The 16,892-nt window shown below is 43.2% G+C and overlaps 1 protein-coding gene across 1 annotated transcript; it reads right to left on the bottom strand.

Annotated features, from left to right (window-relative positions):
* Positions 1-2,593: 2,593 nt before the first annotated feature.
* On the bottom strand, positions 2,594-15,641 carry onecutl (one cut domain, family member, like). The gene is made up of 3 exons (XM_017428474.3): positions 15,244-15,641; positions 13,478-14,863; positions 2,594-6,572 (listed from the first exon to the last, which is right to left on the bottom strand). The coding sequence occupies exons 2-3, from the start codon at positions 14,520-14,522 to the stop codon at positions 6,262-6,264; spliced, it is 1,356 nt and encodes a 451-aa protein (XP_017283963.1). The 5' UTR covers positions 14,523-14,863; positions 15,244-15,641; the 3' UTR covers positions 2,594-6,261.
* Positions 15,642-16,892: the final 1,251 nt, after the last annotated feature.

Here is a 16,892-nt window from a genome sequence, read left to right as displayed (position 1 = left end):
GGGGGGGGCGCTTACAAATGTGGAAAAATAGCTTCTGTCTTCTGTGACCTTTTTTATTTCAGGATGAGCGCTTGATTCTTGGGCCTCTTGGGCTTAATTCTATAGTTTATGGAAAACAAGGAACAGGCAACGTTGATTACAGCAAGAACCTCCTTGCTTAGATTGTCACCTCCTTTTTTTTTCTTTTTTGGTCTTGAGAATGATTTCATATTTATATACAGAACATGGATCAATGGGACACTAGCATACTGGGCTTCAGCTTTGGCTGGATGGGAGCCCCAATCGGCTCCTGTTACAGATTGATTCCAGCACATTTGGTTTGGAGTAAAAGGCATGAAAAAGAGACGGAAGGACAGACAAGATAGATAGATAAATAGATTGACAGACAGACACCCTGACAGGATGGATTCTTTGGTTAAGAAATATCTTTTCCACACAACATCTCACACAGTTGAGGTAGATGGGTAAAGTCTTTGTGAACACACGAGGGGAAGAAGGCAGGGACAGACACACTGGGGCTTACAAAGTCTAAAGACTTCCATCTGAAGACACGCTCTCGTCAGGTTCTCAGTTCCAGCTCTATATAATGCTGTTTTTGCAAACAGAAATTTTCAGCGCAATAAACCCCACCGGTGCTTTTTAGTTGAGTGGCTCTGAAAGGAAATCTACAGCGCCTGTTAATCTTTGGTAGTTTTTTTTCTCTCTCTCTTTCTGTTTTGGGTTGAAACATTATTGAATGTTTATTTTGTCTTTTTTAATTTCAGTTCTGCTATTTTAAAGGTACTCACTGCAAAGTCATGAAGACAAGTCAAAAAGATATTCATATTCAAATTCATATAATAAAGTAAGAACAAAATCTGCACAACATTGTTCTTACACTGATGGTCTATATGTCCCTAAATTTAAAAAAATTGTAAGCAAACTTTTTAAGCAGATGCCAACATGTTTGTTTACATGCAGAAACAGCCATGAAAAACCCATTTAGGAACAAGAAGTCTGACAGTTTTGATGTGTTGGTATTTATTTACCCTCATATTTGCTGAGTAAAGTATATTAGTGTTAAAGTAGAGGTTGAAAAACTGTGAAATGCTTAACTTCCAGGTCTAGAAAAAGTTTTGCAAAAGCTGCGTGTTTTTAAATTAGAGATGTGCATTTTACGCAAAACACTCTTCAAGTTCGTCTGGCAGTTATTTAATTTTATTTTGAATATTTCACCTTCACACAGTTTGTTTCTGCTGGTCCCATTCATTCCCCTAACCTACCAGCCACCTCTACAAACTTAAGATCAACTTCCAGAGATTCACGCTTCTCGCAGTGTGTGCTTGTTTCATCTTTTACTCATGTGGGGCAAATTAATACAGTAACTATCAGTGAAACCGATCATTTAAAAAGCAGAGAAGGCATCTTATTAAGCCCTAATGTCAGCTTTATGATGTAGGACCGCTGCTTGTTTCTTGATTTTACTGGAAAATAACTGTGTTCACATGGTTAAATTAACAGTAACTTTATTCACTCCGAGTCCTGCATTTAAAAACCCTTTTTAATGAAACTGAGTTGTGTCCTGCTGCTAATCCTGCGAGAATCCTTCATTTTCACTGGTCAAGTGGATCAACATGGAGGAGGATGAACGTATTCTTTCCGTAAAGCTGAGTTTACCAGTGACTATAGCTTCCATTTTAAAACCCTTTCAAAATAAACTACAACGGCAGAAAGACGCAGGGGATGCTCTGATTTGTTGTTCCTTTCTTTTTGGGGGGTAAGGTAGGTGGGCCTTAGGTGGAAAAGCACTTTTAGGGTAAAACTTGGCATGTCATTTTGAAAATTCAAAAATCCCTGCCTGCCCCTAGTTTGAATGCTGAGCTCTTTCTTTAAGCCACTCCATCACCCTGCTTGATCCCCAATATTTATTCTTGACAGTCGTCATATTTGTTCTTTCTCCTTTTTTTGCATTTAGCAGCAGATTCACTCTTATATTTCCAATTAAATGTCTTCTCTGAGATTCTACACCTTATTTATTTACTTGGACACAGCCTAATGAAGGTCAGTCGGGTGACTCGAGCGGTGGATTCAGCTGAGAACTTTGTTTACATTGAATGTGGACCTGCACATCAGAATTGCATATCAATTTATCTGTAAGAAATTACTAGAATCAACCCGTAACATTTGATATAGTTCAGGAGAACCTTTTTTTTCCCATACTTTGCAATGAGTACCTTTAATATTTTCATGCTGCCCAGAACTGTCTCAGGATGAAGTATGTGGAATTGACACTAGGGGGAGCCACAGGCTAAAATGGCATCAGATCACCTGCAGCAGCCAACTGTATTTACCCCTCCCTGCCGCCTCCTCTCTACACAGAGAAGGAAGAGCTTTCCTGCTTGACACGGAGCAGAAGGTGGCTCAATACAAACAGCTCTGTCTCCATTTTAGACTACCAGTCAGGGAGACAAAGGGAAACCTGAAAGGTGTCACCTCAGCTTTGATACAATGACAGCAGCAAGCAGGGGTCGGCAGAGGAGCCTTCAAGCTCTTTTATTTTTAATTTTTTTCACCCCTGAACAGACCCAACCGCACACCCCCACCACTGCCCCCCCTCGCTCTCAGCATGCTTACAATTGTTACTCATTAAAGTTTAATTCAGCTCCATGCCTCACCACTCCAACACCCCCGTTTCTCAAACCACCCCCTCTTACTACTTCTTTTACACACACACACAGAACTACCATCTTCATTCTGGATGATTCAGCCTCCTCTCTGATCTCGCCCCACCCCACCCCTTTTGAATGCCCCCTAAAGCCCACAGGTCTGGCCAACAGCGGACCTCGGCCCAGAGACCCAAAGAGGAGACAGGATAAAAAAAGCCTCCCCCTTTGAAGTCCACGAAAAAGTCGATGGCCTCTTTCATGACCGCTCGTCTTTCAAGTGCATGCTGTGAAGGGGGCTACACCAATTCTCCCCTTCGAACGTTAAAGACAGAGAAAGAGAGAGAAAATGAGACAGGGAGCGAGGGTGGAAAACAGCCATGTCAGCCTCGTTACTCTTTGGAAGCGTTTACTCAGGGGTCAGAGAGTGGGGTCTTTGGTGATTTTCTCCTGATTTACGCTTCCACCACACAAAACACTGGAAAATCAAAACATTTATGCTATGCAAGCTGCTCGCAGGAACTTAGAAAACCACGAAAAACATTCAAGAAAACCCCAATGATGGTCAAACCATAAAAGCCTTACAACATAATCAAAGACTTAAAACAGCCACAGAAAATGAGAAACTAAAGGTGGTATCTCACTGAGCTGTGACTGTTGGGAAACTAGCTGATAAAAAAAATCCTTCAAAATTGCAGGAACAATGCAAGAAAATACATGAATTTTCAGTTGCAGTTTCAGGCAATTAAAGCCATGTGGTCACGTTTTGAGCAGCCAGGTTTTTAAAATTACAGCCTATTATCTCATGCACAGCTTGCAAAACTGTATTCTTGGCCATGCACATTATTCCGTGGTCCACCTCCATCCATCTTGACTCATTTTGTTCCCAACTCAGTAGCCTCGTTTATGACTGAATCTGCTGCAGCACACTTTTGGACCAGTTTTTCAGTGATTATTGTTTATCATCAGCGTGGTATTTAGACCTGGACATTTGCCTCAGAAGATTTCTGTCAGAGGAGAGCTTCTGTGCAGGTGTCAGAATGCAACTCTAGCACTCTTGAAACGAGTTGGAGACGCCTGTGGCAAAGTTCAGCTTGGCCCGAGATGGGATGGAGACACCCACACCAACTATTTGACTATTTTAAGAAAAAAGCTGTTTCACAAATTTTTTGAAACTGTTCAAAATTCAAGCGACAGAACTGCACACCTCAGAGACTCACAGGAGGAAGTCCCGAGACATTCTGGAGACATTCAGGAGACTCCCTGATGAATGTTGTTCACCAACTACCCACAGACCATGAGATACCACATTAAACAAAACAAGAGCAGAAGCCCAGAGAGCAATGCTTAGACCCACAAAGGTCAGGGATGAGCTCTAAGAGCTTCAAAGATTGAGCACACAAAAAACCCAAATACTCAGAAAGCAAGAACACACCTTAAGAACACAAACCTGCAAGCAAATTTCAAAATCTTTGGAATAAAGCAACAGAAGAGCAGGAGTGAACCCAAAGGACCCTCTGGAACTGAGAAAACTGGCAGAAGAGCTTGGCATGTGGAGGAACAGTGAGTTCACACTGAGTTGGACATCGACATGAGTTTCTGCACTGCACTGGGGAGGAGTTTGAGTAAGGGAGGAGGCGGTCACAACCATGCATGTTTAGCCAAGCAGACACACAGCAGCACACATGTTTGCATGTGACCCTGGAGGATTCCCACTCCACTTCAGTCAGCGCTTTCCGTGGGTCTGCGGACACTTTACACACTCCTCCGAATGACATTGGTCAGAATACGACTTTACAAGCAACTTCTAAATCCATGGGATGCCACATCATCTTTGTCACTATTATTATTCATAGTATTATTAATTATAAATATTATCACAACATTCAAACAAGCTTTGGCCTTGGCATTAAGATCTGACAGCAGAGACATTTGCAAGAGTAAAGAATTCCCCAATAGTCTACAAAAATAAAAAAAGAGGACAAAACAAAAAAAAACAAAGGCCAGGCCTTCAGGATCGAGAGATACACAACATCACTGGGTGGATCGGGTTGGACTGGGTCGGGATCAGGTACTGGGTTCAGGGATTCAGGCCGTACATTCAGGGAAGCAATGTTAATCTTTGGTATTACGATGGGATTCTACAGCTAAAAGTGCCCATCAGAAAAAAAGTCTTAAGTTTCACACAGACATACAGAGCATTGTTAAATAAATACTTACAGTATATAGATAGCATAAATAAATAACCAAATAAATAGAGAAAAAAAAAAGGAAAATCAATAAATACACAAATACAGAAATAAATAGCATGATCAGGTCAGTAATTGCATTTGAAATGTTCTTGGTTTGATTTATCTTTTGGCTATAAGGAGGCGTGTTAAAGCCGTTCCTTTGTGGACCAAAAAAATGACCTTGTACGTTAGCAGGGCTGAAACAAACTGCCCTGCACTTCCAACGTGGTTCTATAAATAGATCGATGTGCTTGAAATCTGTACAAAAAGGGCAGAAAGAATCACATTCCTCCATTTTCTAGACATCTGTAAAAAAAAGATTTCGGAATGGAGCAGAGGTGTGTGTTCACAGTTATTTTGGAAATGATTTGAAAAAAATACTAAAATGTCACTATACACTGCGTCAGGTGTACGTCTTCTCTTCAAAACCTTTCCATTTCTTTTTTGTGGCTTGATTTTGAGTCATAAAATGGCTGTGGAGCTTTTCTTTGAAAGCTCAGTGAGAGTCTTAAAGCTAAATGGTTGCATCAACAAGTCTGTTTCGGCGTCCTTCTTGTGTTTATTGATTTTGTCCCGGCGTACGTCGAGATGCACTGTAGATCCCCCTTGAAACCTCTGATTAATTCAAGATGAGACCGTTTTGACAAAATGCCGGAGATGCTCTTGTTGGTTGTTAATGATTGACGGCTGGGATTTACGGACGCTACAGAACACTCCTGATTATTCCAGGCTCCAAACTTGAAACAGCACCATACAGTCCATCACCATGGAAACACATGCTAAAAAAGGGGAACTGGCTTCTTCACAAAAAATGAATTAAGAAAATGCCTTTTCTTCCTCTTTCACCTTGATTCTCGAGGAACAATAGGAGGACTGGGGGGAAGATTAACATCTTTGGACAATGGTGATCACTTTTGATTAAAAAGGTACACAATGGAGCTCTCCAGACGTGAGCAAACTTCACCTCTTGATTCTTCACGTTTGGAGAGGTGAGAATAAAATTTGAAGGTACATCAAAATATACTTCCTCCTGATTTGTAATACCCTCATTATCTCTAAACTACACAATCAAAATAAAGCAATGAGATGGCGTCTATGTAAGGGTTTGAATGTTTTTGAGTCAAATTATCTTTGCACCTTTGACTATACAGGCAGGACCTCACATCCTGCAGTCGTATCACTCTAGGCATTGCCTCCTTCCATTTCAAAGAGGCAATCAACTTTGGTTTGGAAAAAAAAATGCTTCATCTTCATAAAATCATCTATAACAGCTGGCTCCGTCACTCCTTCTGATAACGAGGAGGACATTTGTAACGGCTGATCTCCACTTAGATCAGTCTATGTGCCTCCCTGCTCCCTCCCCGTCGCACCTCCTGGACGGTCTGTGGTCACGCGGTGCTGCAGGACACTGCAGAGGAGGAGACGCTGGAGCCCGAGGAGCCAGTGGAGGAGGGGCGCCCCTCGTCTGCCCACTTGTTGAGGTTGCGTCGGCGGGCATTCATGAAGAAATTGCTGACGGTGGAGAGCTCCAGGCCCAGCTGCTGGGAGATGGTGACCTGCAGGTCTTTGGTGGGGCGGTGGTTCTCCCTGAAGATGGCCATGAGCGTGCGCCGCTGCAGGTCTGTGAACACCAGCCTGGTGCGCTTCGGGCCCTGGTTGCGCTCCAGCTTGCTCTGCTCCTGTTCCTTACGTTTGCAGGCTGCAGGCACATGGATGAAAGATGTATTAGAAAGAGGCAAGGGGAAACAGGTTAGCTAACAGACTGGCTGGCTAACTAGGACAAATGGATTAAGCTGAGGGAAAGTGGATTTGTTGAAAGAAAACAGATTAGCTAAGCAACTTTGATTAGTTGAAAGAGATGAATCAGCAACTTGTTTCATTGTGCAGTAAAGGAATCAAGATGTTCAATCTTTCACATCTTGTTGCCAGTGAGCGGCTGTCGGCTGCCGCTGAGAAAAGAAAAAGAAAACATTTCAAAGCCACAGCTCTGGTGTTTTTAATCATGGTATTTATTTTTATCCTTTTATATTATTTTTTGAAGTCTTCTCTTTTTTTAAAAAATAGATTTGGCCTGGAAACATTGTGTGAAATCTGGTATTGTTATACGCCTTCCAAAAAATATTCTTCAGAAACATAAACAGATGGTATAAAAACACATTAGTTTGCAAAATAAAACTGTTGGAGTTGTTTTCAACCAGATTCATTTCATTCACGATGGTTTTTGTAACTCCATGCGTTTTTCCTATTTTGGAAGACAACTTAGATTCACAAGCATGAAATAACAGATAAACAATAAATGAATAATCTCACAGATTAATGATGAATACTAACTGTGCAATTTTTTATTTTGCTAAACACTCCAACAACTAGTGTTTAGATATGAATCTGTGTTCCACAGAGGATGTTAGCATTCATCATCTCTTGTTAAAGTGTTAAAGTTGTTGATACTCAAACAGTGTACGCAGGGACTGAGGTGAAAAAGTCTTATGGTGATTTTGTTTTTATTAGTCTTTTTTGCATTATTTTCTAAGTCGGTCTTGCATACATAAACCACAGAATGAAAAACTCAAGGTCTGGGTTAAGCACCGCTGCAGCCACAGCAGCCTGCTCAATTACATAATCAATATTCGCTCATGAAAAAATCTGAAATCAAACAGTGAAAAGAGAAAAAAAATTAACCTGCAAAATAAGCCCGTTTTGTTGGGCAGGAATGAGAAGCAGCCTGAAGTGTGTGGGCCGAGCAGCAGATCCATTTTGAGACTCAGACGAGCATTTTAAATTCAGGCTGCATGTTCTTCTGCATATCCATCGCTGAACCCTTCACCTCTAACACGCTGTAATTCTGTATTTACAGGAAACACAACACCAACCTCTGCCTTTGTGTACCGAGCCAACTCCCCACCACCGCACCCCACCCTTCTCTTCCTCTATCCATCTCCTTCCTCTTCCTCTCTCCCCCTTTTCCCTTAGTGGACGCTACAACATCATTAGTTTCACATAAAAGTCATTTACATGTGGCGGCAGTGAGTGAGTAATAATCACTTTAGGTGGAACTAATTTATTTTCTATTTAGGCGAGGTGACGTCAGGGGTGAGAGGAAACAAGCAGAGTCGGCATTGCCCACAGGGTGTTTAGAAGCCTTAAGTGGACTAAAACATATTTGGGGGAGTCCTGCAATTACCTAAATGCACACTTTTAAGAGGTTTCAATCAGCACTGTGTGGTTGTCGGGCCGGTGTTCTGCTGATGGTATCAGATGTGTTTCCAGGAGTAAGCAGAGGAGAATGTGCTCACAACACACAACAGTGCAACACAGAAAAATTATAAGTGCTTATGGTGGATTTGTAATGTTTTGGGGTTTTTTTTTGGTTTTTAATTATCATATATTATATAAACATACTGAAATATTTGTAATCCCTATGCAGTTGGTTACAGAATAAAAAGTGCATAAAAGATGACTTACTGTTAAAAATATTAGAGCAACAAGATCTTCAGGCTTTCAGAAAATGAAATTAACCCTAACCGGCACTAGGGGGGGGGGCACGGCCACCTCTATAAATTTGCAGCCCCACCCCACCACCTCTGCCCCTCCCCTGGGCAGACAGTCCTCTAACCTTGTTTGTTTGTTTGTTTTTTGTTGTGCATTTTTAATTTACCCTGGCTATCTGAGCTTGGCAGGACCTCATAAATATATAAAAACAATAAAAACTGTTTTTTTAAATAAAATATATAAATGAAATATTTGTTTTATTTAAAATTTAATTTAGATGAATAAAATGTCAAAGCTAGTCTCTCTGAATAAGGACAACAGGTCTAATTTGAATAAAATAAAATATTTTGGTGCAGAAAGCCAATGTTGTCATATCAGGATGGAAGGTTTCAGGAGGTTATATGAATATTTTTTTTTTTACAAACATGACTTTAGGAGAGGAAAAGATAAGTTTTAATGAGCTGAGTAGTGATTGTGTTGTTCTCAGTAATATTTGTGGTAAAATAAGAAACTGAAACTCTAACTCTGATTTTACCCGTTTTTCAAATTGCCTTTATATTTTATGACAGCAGAAAAATAAAACCCCTTAAATTAAATTATGGCTTTTGGTTCTGGTGTGCCACCCCAAGATTATCAGGGCCCCCCCTTTAGTCACACCTTTAAAAAAAACTTTCTGGAGGCAGATGACTGTATTTGTTTTTTTTTTCTGTTTTGTTTTTGTTTGTTTGTTTTTAACCTGTATCCAACAACATTTTGCAAATTAATATTTGAAGAAAGCTTAAAAATATATACTTCTCTTGTAGAGCTCTGAAATAAAACTTGATAACGGAAATAACGGAAATAATTTAGCTGAACAGACTTTTTTTCATTTTTTACTGTTTTTGCTACTGTTAAGAAAACAAAACTGTTTGTGAATCCCTTTTATTGACATAATGACCTTCATAGTTGGCAATATCAGCTAGAAATAACCTTAAAATTCCATATCTACAACTCTAACAAACACAGACTCAATCCAGCTCACACACGCTACAAGATTACTCTTTATAAACCACCGATGGTGCTTTTTTTTTTACTCTCATAACAGCTCTGACACATTCTATTGACTGGCTTACAGCTTCCCATTGGGAAACGCATCAAGGCTGCTGCTGGTGTTTAGTGTACGACCGAGCCTTCACTCCTCCAACTCACACCAGCAAATTTCTCTCATTAGCAGAGTGCTTGAGAAATGAGCGTGACCTCAGTGCCGCCTTTCCCATTTTCCACACGAGTGCCGTCACAACATCAGCAATGGACCCCGGTCTGAGAGCTGCATCGTGAACCTCCGGGCTTTGATTGCTCCGACATCCAGCTGAGTTTCTCAAACTAAAGTACTTGAGTGGACATGAATAAATCTGGCCATGAATTCCCTGCGAACATTCAACTCCAAAATCATTATCTGAAGGAAATGTTTTTACTCTGGGATGCACTCTTGTCAACTTGAGATTACAGGGGCTTGTTAGCTTTTAGGGCATCAAGAGCTCGTTTGCATTTCTGAGAGCTATCGAACCACGTCTCATTAAAATCTGAACAGGCCAAGATGTCAGCCACATGTCAATATCACCACAAGTGAAATGATTTTTTTTTTTTTCCTTTTTCGAATGCTACATTTTTCACGGGTTTTACACCATCTTTACCATCGATATTTGTGGGTTGGGGGTTGGGATGTGGACTAGGTGTATACAGTGTTGCACTCTCGGCTCATGTAGTAATGAAAGGAATGACATGATAGTGCCGAACAGCTTGCTTGTAGCGTGGATTTATAGCTGGTTGGAGGAGCTGCTGCGTCCTGCCGCTCTCCTTATTCTCCTCGCCTCCATCCCGTCCTCAGCTCTCTGCCTCACAGACGATCACGACCATTAAGTAAATGCTTCCTTATGCTGTAATCATGTGTAAAAGGCTCACAATTACCATGCTATAAATCCCCGGCACTGGGGCTCCTCCAGCAGATATAAATATTCCCCTATAGGCTTCTTATGATCGTGGGAACAGCCCCTAATCATGATGTATGCCCCCTGTCTCGTGTTGCTGAAACGTGATCGAAAGTCCTTTCCCTACCCCCCGGCGTCTAAACCTACAACCCCCCTCCCAGCCAGAATCCCCCCCCCCAGGCTCCTTCCCTCCCTGTCCTCTCCTTCCAGCCCCCTCCCCTCCATCCCCAGCCCACCCCTTGCTGATTTCTTGGGCCAGGGGCTGATAGAAATTATTGATTAAATCTGTGCAGCTCAGACTTCTCGACCCACAGAGGCTGGTTAACCCCTTCAGCACTGGAGTTGGGGAAGCTGGAAGGGTCAAATTAATAAAAACAACAACTAAAACAGCAACGCCGTTCACTTGATGCTGCACACAGGAAGCCATGCCGGACTGTTAGCAAGTCCTGATATGCAAATGGAAATCAGCTCTGACCTTTGAGCCTCGCCAACCGAATGTAAACTGTACGCAGTGAGGGGTGGACGAGGCTTTGTGGTTTTCATCGCTGTGGGGGTGGTGCAGGCGCTGGAGCCGACACGTAAACCACATTGACCTTTCTTTTTCATTCAGACCTTTAGTCAAGGGCTTCGGCCATCATCTTTAAAGTTATAGTCTCTGATCCTCTCCTTGACTTTAAGTGTCGAAGCACGGCTGTGTGGTCTTTATCCTGCCTTCTTCTTCGACTAAATCCTGATTGCCTTCTCTACAGCCTGAGGTTGGCTTGAAGATGCATCTCATATACAGTGCAGTAATCCATAGAGTGTGCACACAAACTAGATACTGCAGATAAATCCGAGGGATCACCTCCTCCATGTTTTGCAATGTGTCTCAGCACAAAGACGGCTATTTGAAAAGACAAAATGGCAGCAACTGCATTCCATAATTACTGTGCGTCGAGCTTCAGGGAGAGCTGTGCAGGTCTCTACAGAAGAGACATGGTTATGGAAATAACAGTGCTTCCGGCTGACTTTAAAGGGCCTTCTATGTATTTAGGCGAGTGCCGCATTAAGGAGGATCATCTTAAAACTTGAGGCGTGGAGCAGAGAGCACTTGAGCTGTCTTCAGACTGGGGAGCACAGGGCACCGCGCATTCTAATTCCAGTCTCGATTTGCCGATGCGGCCGAGGTGTGTGTGGGCAAAGCGTGCTGCTCTTTCCCATGGAAATCAATAGAGGCTTGTAATTAAACAAAAGGGGGTTGGCCAGAGGGGGGAAAAACACAACAACCCTCTTCGGAAAGTAGGTTATGTAGAAAAGTGCCGAGCTGTCTAAATTGTGGCTTTGCCAAGAACTAAATATGCACTTTTAGAGTGTGTGGGAGCAGAGAGAGAGGAGCAATGTCAAACATTAAAACACTTCTCTGTGTAGGCTTTAATTTTTTATGAGTCTGATTGATCGGCTTCTCAGACATGGCGCACTGACTCGTTGAAATAATGTTTGTGTTTGTAAAGATGAAGAAAGGGGACACTGCAAATAAAGGAGAGTGACTGGACCTGAATTTCAGCTTGAAGGACTGTTTTATCATGATGAGTGTGCTTTCTTCAGGCAAAGGCAAAGATAATTTGCATTTGAATCCTCCACTCAACCAACGATTGGATTAAAGTAACCAACATTTTAGCCAAATTACACAACAAACACCGAGATAACTCATCTTCAGATAAGAGCTTTGGTCATGATTGCCGTGACGTTTTGCTGAATGGAGGATGTACACATGTGCTCTCAGAGTTGAACAATCAAAGATCAATAATTGTGAAGAGATTGCAAGAGTGCACAATCATTACCTATGAACCCCATTGTGTTGTTGGGCTTAATCAGTCGAGCTGCTGACAGAGAGCGAAGAGCAGTGATGAACTGGGCAGGCTCACACACACGTACAGCTCACAGACCCCTGCAGTGAGCACGCCACTGTCAGATACACACAGACACACACACACGGCTGTCTATGCTCGTCTCATATTACTGTGCTCACTTGGGTTTCTTTCTGTGCTGCGTGTATCAGATGGGCCCCCCGGTCCCTGTGGAGGGACGACACTGTAACATGGCACTGTACAGCGTGCTGTCGTGTCTTCAATCCACGTCCCCAAAGAATATTAAATGTCAAGCAGCAGATTACAATGTGCCTTTCAAAAAAATCTTTACTCTTTGAAATATGTACAAATACTATGAAGCAAGCATAATAATTACCTGATTGCCATTGAATGTCTTAAATATTTTCCTTTAAATATCACAAAAAAAGCAGAAGCAGAGCTTTTACTTGTTTTGTCTGATCAACAGTCATGAAACACAAATCTATTGAATTTATAATGACTGAAAGCAAAACCAGAAACTGTTGTGAATTCATTTTCACTCAAACAGTGAGCATAAACACAAAGCATGCACCTGCAGTTAAGCAACGACCTCTGATTTTTCAAAACTCCACAAACCTGCGAGGTGCTTCCCACGAGCAGAAAATTTGTATTTAGTCCCACAGTAATTGCCTCGGTGACGACGTTGATAAAAGGCGTCTGGCAAAAGCTCAAGTCTAATTTGCATCAGGTGCCTTGCCAACTCAACTTCAGGCAGGCGCTGAGCAGATATAAATCACTGCTCAAATTAATCAATCGCTCCAGAATGGCATATCTGTTCAAATCATTTCGTGGGCTCAAAAGCGATTAAATTGCCAACCACTGCTCACGTTGATCTTCATGCTTCATTTGAGAGGAGGGCAAATGTCTGAGCTTTTTTTTTATTATTGTAGCTACTGTACAAATCAATAGGTGCTGTTTGGGAACAAAGTAAACAAAGGAACGGCACATATGGGCCCCTTTCTTGCTCAAACTGTCCTCAATGTGCTGCTAAGTTCGTCTTATCAATACCTGATGAGATTAAAGATGAACCAGTTGTACATTCTCAGAGTGAAGAGCAGAAACATCCGCATGATGCTTTTGCTTTTCTTCATGTATGAACCTGAGCTGCATACTGATCACTCAAGAGAAGATTTTTTTGGGAAGACATGGAGAAGGGTGGTGTTTGGGGAAAACAAGGGGAAAGAGTGTGTCTGTTGTTGAGCTTTCTGTGTGAAGGTGAAGGTGTATGTGTGAGGCATACAGAGAGCAAAGACAGATCTTACCCTCCAGCCGGAGCGAGGCCATTCTTTGAAACTCAGGTTCCTGCAGCCAGCGAGACATCCTCTTGAAGGTTTCGCGGCCAGACTTGAGCTTGCCCCAGGGCTTGGGGTTCCTCAGGAGGTCAGACAGCGTGCCCTGTGACCTACAGAGAACCCTCTCTGCGAAGATGGCCTGGGGGATGCTGTACCTCTTCAGCTCGGTGATGATCCTCTGGGCCACATCCCTGGTGTTGATCTCCTCCCCGCTATTGCTTCCGCCTCCCTGTGAGCCGGGCAGCATGCCCTCACCAGGCGAGGACGCGGCAGACGACGAAGAGTGCAGGTGATCACCTATCTTGCTGATTTGCTGGCTTGGGTGATGGTGAGGCTGGTAGTGCTGGCTGTAGATGTGAGGGTGGTGACTGGGGGTGTGCTGGTGAGCCTCCATTTTGTTCAGCTGATGCCCAACTGACACGTCGCCTCCTCCCAGGCCTGGTGGGGACATCTCTCGGCCAAAATCTGATGTTCGGCAAAAGAGGCTCCCCCCATGGACATCATAACCGGTGTGGAGCATCTGTCCACCATTGCCATTAGACCCATTGCCCAGACCGCCGTAGCCATGCATGGAGGAGCCCAGGCCTGAACCCGTGGAGGGGGGTGACAGACTCTGGGACATAGCCAGCTCCTTGCCATATGGGTTGTAGAAGTTGGTGCTGAGGCCTCGATCTTCACGCATGAGGGTGAAGCTGCCGATAACATTACTGACGGGAAGGCAGGGGTGATGGTGGTGGTGGTGGTGGAACTTGTCATCGAAGGGCTGCAGGGGGGTCAGGGTGGTGTAGGTGCTGCCGGAGCTGGACGGGGAGTCGCCGCTGTAGCCCAGCGCAGACATAGAGTGGTCGTAGCCCGGTGGACGGGGCTCGGGTTCCAGAGACATGGAGGAGCTCCCAAGGGAAGGCCTGGGGAAGGCAGCTGAGAGGTCCCGTGTGTGCAGCATGGCTCTGCCGTCCTGGCTGTGAGCCAAATCAGAGTGGCTGTGGAGGGACATCTCCCCTAGACCCCCATCCATCTTAAATTTCAGCAAATAAATGTGTATTTCTTTGCTCTGTGTGCTGTTGCTCTCCGCTTGTTATTGTTGTTCAACAGCCAGGCTAACAGTCTGGAGGGTCTCTTGTTACACCAGACTATGGATTTATTGATTTGTGAATTAATTGATTTCCGGGCTTATGGGGTGTCTAATTAATTATCTGATAACATTAAGTACTGTCTTCAAACTCCCTCAAACTCCCAGAAAAGAAGTTTGCAGCAGCATGAGGAGTCCAAACTGGTTATTTCTTCCTCACTTGTGCATCTGAAGGCTGTTTGTCTTTGGTGCTCAGCTGTTCTCTGGCAGAAGCGTCGCTTTTGTGCCTGCGTGAGACAAGACAGGCGCTGTTACTCCCGAAATCTAAAACTTCCATCATTAAAGACAAAGACAACAGCCGCATAACGTTTCTCCAGACTCAATTTTACGCACATGCGTGGTAAACAATAACAATAAAAAGAGCATTTGGGTACATTTGCGTCGCGTACCCAGCGGAAGACGTAATAATAATGACACGAGACTTCAAAACTAGCCCGTTTTAGAAGATAATTGAAGATTTATTGTTATTATTTTTGTTATTTAAAGTTATAAAAATGAGCGCGCGCACAGTAAACGCTGCAAATTAGCGGTGCGCTTTTCTTCTCGGGTGCCAAATTAAACAGATGATTCAGAGACTGGATCGTTTTGAAGAGATTCGTAATCCTACCTTTTCTTATCCACTTCTCAGAGCTGCTGTCCGCCCTGCGCATCTCCCCGTCTGTGTGTCGCCGATCAGACCTACAGATTCACACAATTGGTCCGCTGCGCCCCGGGGTGCTACATTCACCAAACCACAGCGCAGGAAAAAAAAAATCAAATAAAAAAACCATCTGCGGTTACTAACAAACCTCACGCGCTCTTCCTTCCGCCTCCGTTTTTCAAGCTTTGCTTCAGACTCTGTTGGAAAAAAAATCTCCACGCCTGAGCTCGTGTTTTCACTCTGTGTTGTAGCAGCTCTCCTCTTTTTCTTTCATTATCTCGTGAGATTTTCCTCCTCCTCCTCCTCTTCCCTCTGCCTGCCACTTCATCGATCTCACCACCAACTCCTTCCCCTCCCCACCCCCTCCCCCCCGGCTCACATTGACTCCCAGCTTTCAGTGCGTCACGGCCTTAAAAATCTGACAGATGTGCGATGAAATTCCTACTCCAATTAACCCTTTTCTCTCCGGGGTGGGGGGTTGGGGGAGGAGGCGATTAGACGGGGGGAGTACGGAGGTGGAGATGCTCCTTTTCTCATAACCCCACAGGTTAAAGTTCCTTCTTCTTCGGCTGATTTCATGCACAACTTCTGACTGATGCGCGGACATCCGGCTGTTTATCGCGTCTGATCAATGAATTTTTAAGATCTGTTTGTCCTTGTATGTAACAAGTGATGCTGCTGCTTTTGTCACAGTGCAACATTATGGAGATGCATCATAAATATACAACAGAGTAGGATACAAATAATAAAAAAACAAGTTTTTAGAGCTTTCATTTTTTTAAATTTGTCATCTTTTCTGATTGTTTCTAACACTGGAGGGAAGAACTTGGCGCTGGCAATGTTTTAAAACCCCTAATTTATAATAAAAATGAGAATAAAACTGAATCATTAATTTAAAAAAAATAAATAAATAAAAATACAGTCATTGTACTGTCGTCACACCTCGTTTAGTATTTTTTTTTTTGTCTTTTTATAATAAAATAATCAAGACTTTTCCCTTCTCTTTGCGCCCCCTGTTTGTTTTTTAAAGGTAATTAACCCTTAAATCTCTTCACAGCTGTTAGGGTGACGCTCTTGTTTTTCTCTTTAATCAGCATTCTCCGCTTTGTTCAATCACTTCATTCTGAAAAGTCCCTCAACAAGAATCAATGCGACCCCCCCCCTCTTTTTGTCTTCCATAAAAGCCGCGTCCTGCTGCTGCACCACAGAGCAGGCCCCAGGCGCGTGCGTGCCAGTAAATAGTGTGTGAATCCAGTGTGCAATTTTTGCGCGCAATGTTTAAAATAAATATATTGCTTTGTGGGTGTGTAGAATTTTGTAACAAGTTGAATGAGTGTGTGTGCGTGCGCGCGCAAGCCCCTGTGCGTGTGCTTTTGCCTGAGTGCGCGCATGCCTATGTGTTTCTTCATATAAAGCTGCATGAATGAATAAATATACATGCTGTCTGAGTGGTTAGGCCTGCACGTGCGTGCACGCTGGCGTGCCCGACTTGATAGAAAAAAAAACGGGAAAGACAGAAAGCAGAGAGGCAGAGCGCGCATACTAATCATGTGTGTCTGTCAGTTTAATTTTCAGAGATGACCAGTTCTGGCGTTTGGAAAGAGCGAAGCGCAGCG

Source organism: Kryptolebias marmoratus, linkage group LG16, assembly GCF_001649575.2.
Source record: "Kryptolebias marmoratus isolate JLee-2015 linkage group LG16, ASM164957v2, whole genome shotgun sequence".
In the NCBI taxonomy this organism is placed as follows: Eukaryota; Metazoa; Chordata; class Actinopteri; order Cyprinodontiformes; family Rivulidae; genus Kryptolebias; species Kryptolebias marmoratus.
The sequence above is the reverse complement of the archived record's forward strand: the minus strand, read 5'-3'. Positions and strand labels throughout refer to the sequence as shown.

Bases quoted from the DNA above. Each gene is read 5' to 3' on its own strand.
- onecutl (XM_017428474.3), bottom strand. From the start codon at position 14,522: ATGGATGGGGGTCTAGGGGAGATGTCCCTCCACAGCCACTCTGATTTG. The intron at 6,573-13,477 runs GTAAGATCTGTC...ATGTGCCTGCAG, and splicing joins GGCCTCGCTCCGGCTGGAGG to CCTGCAAACGTAAGGAACAG.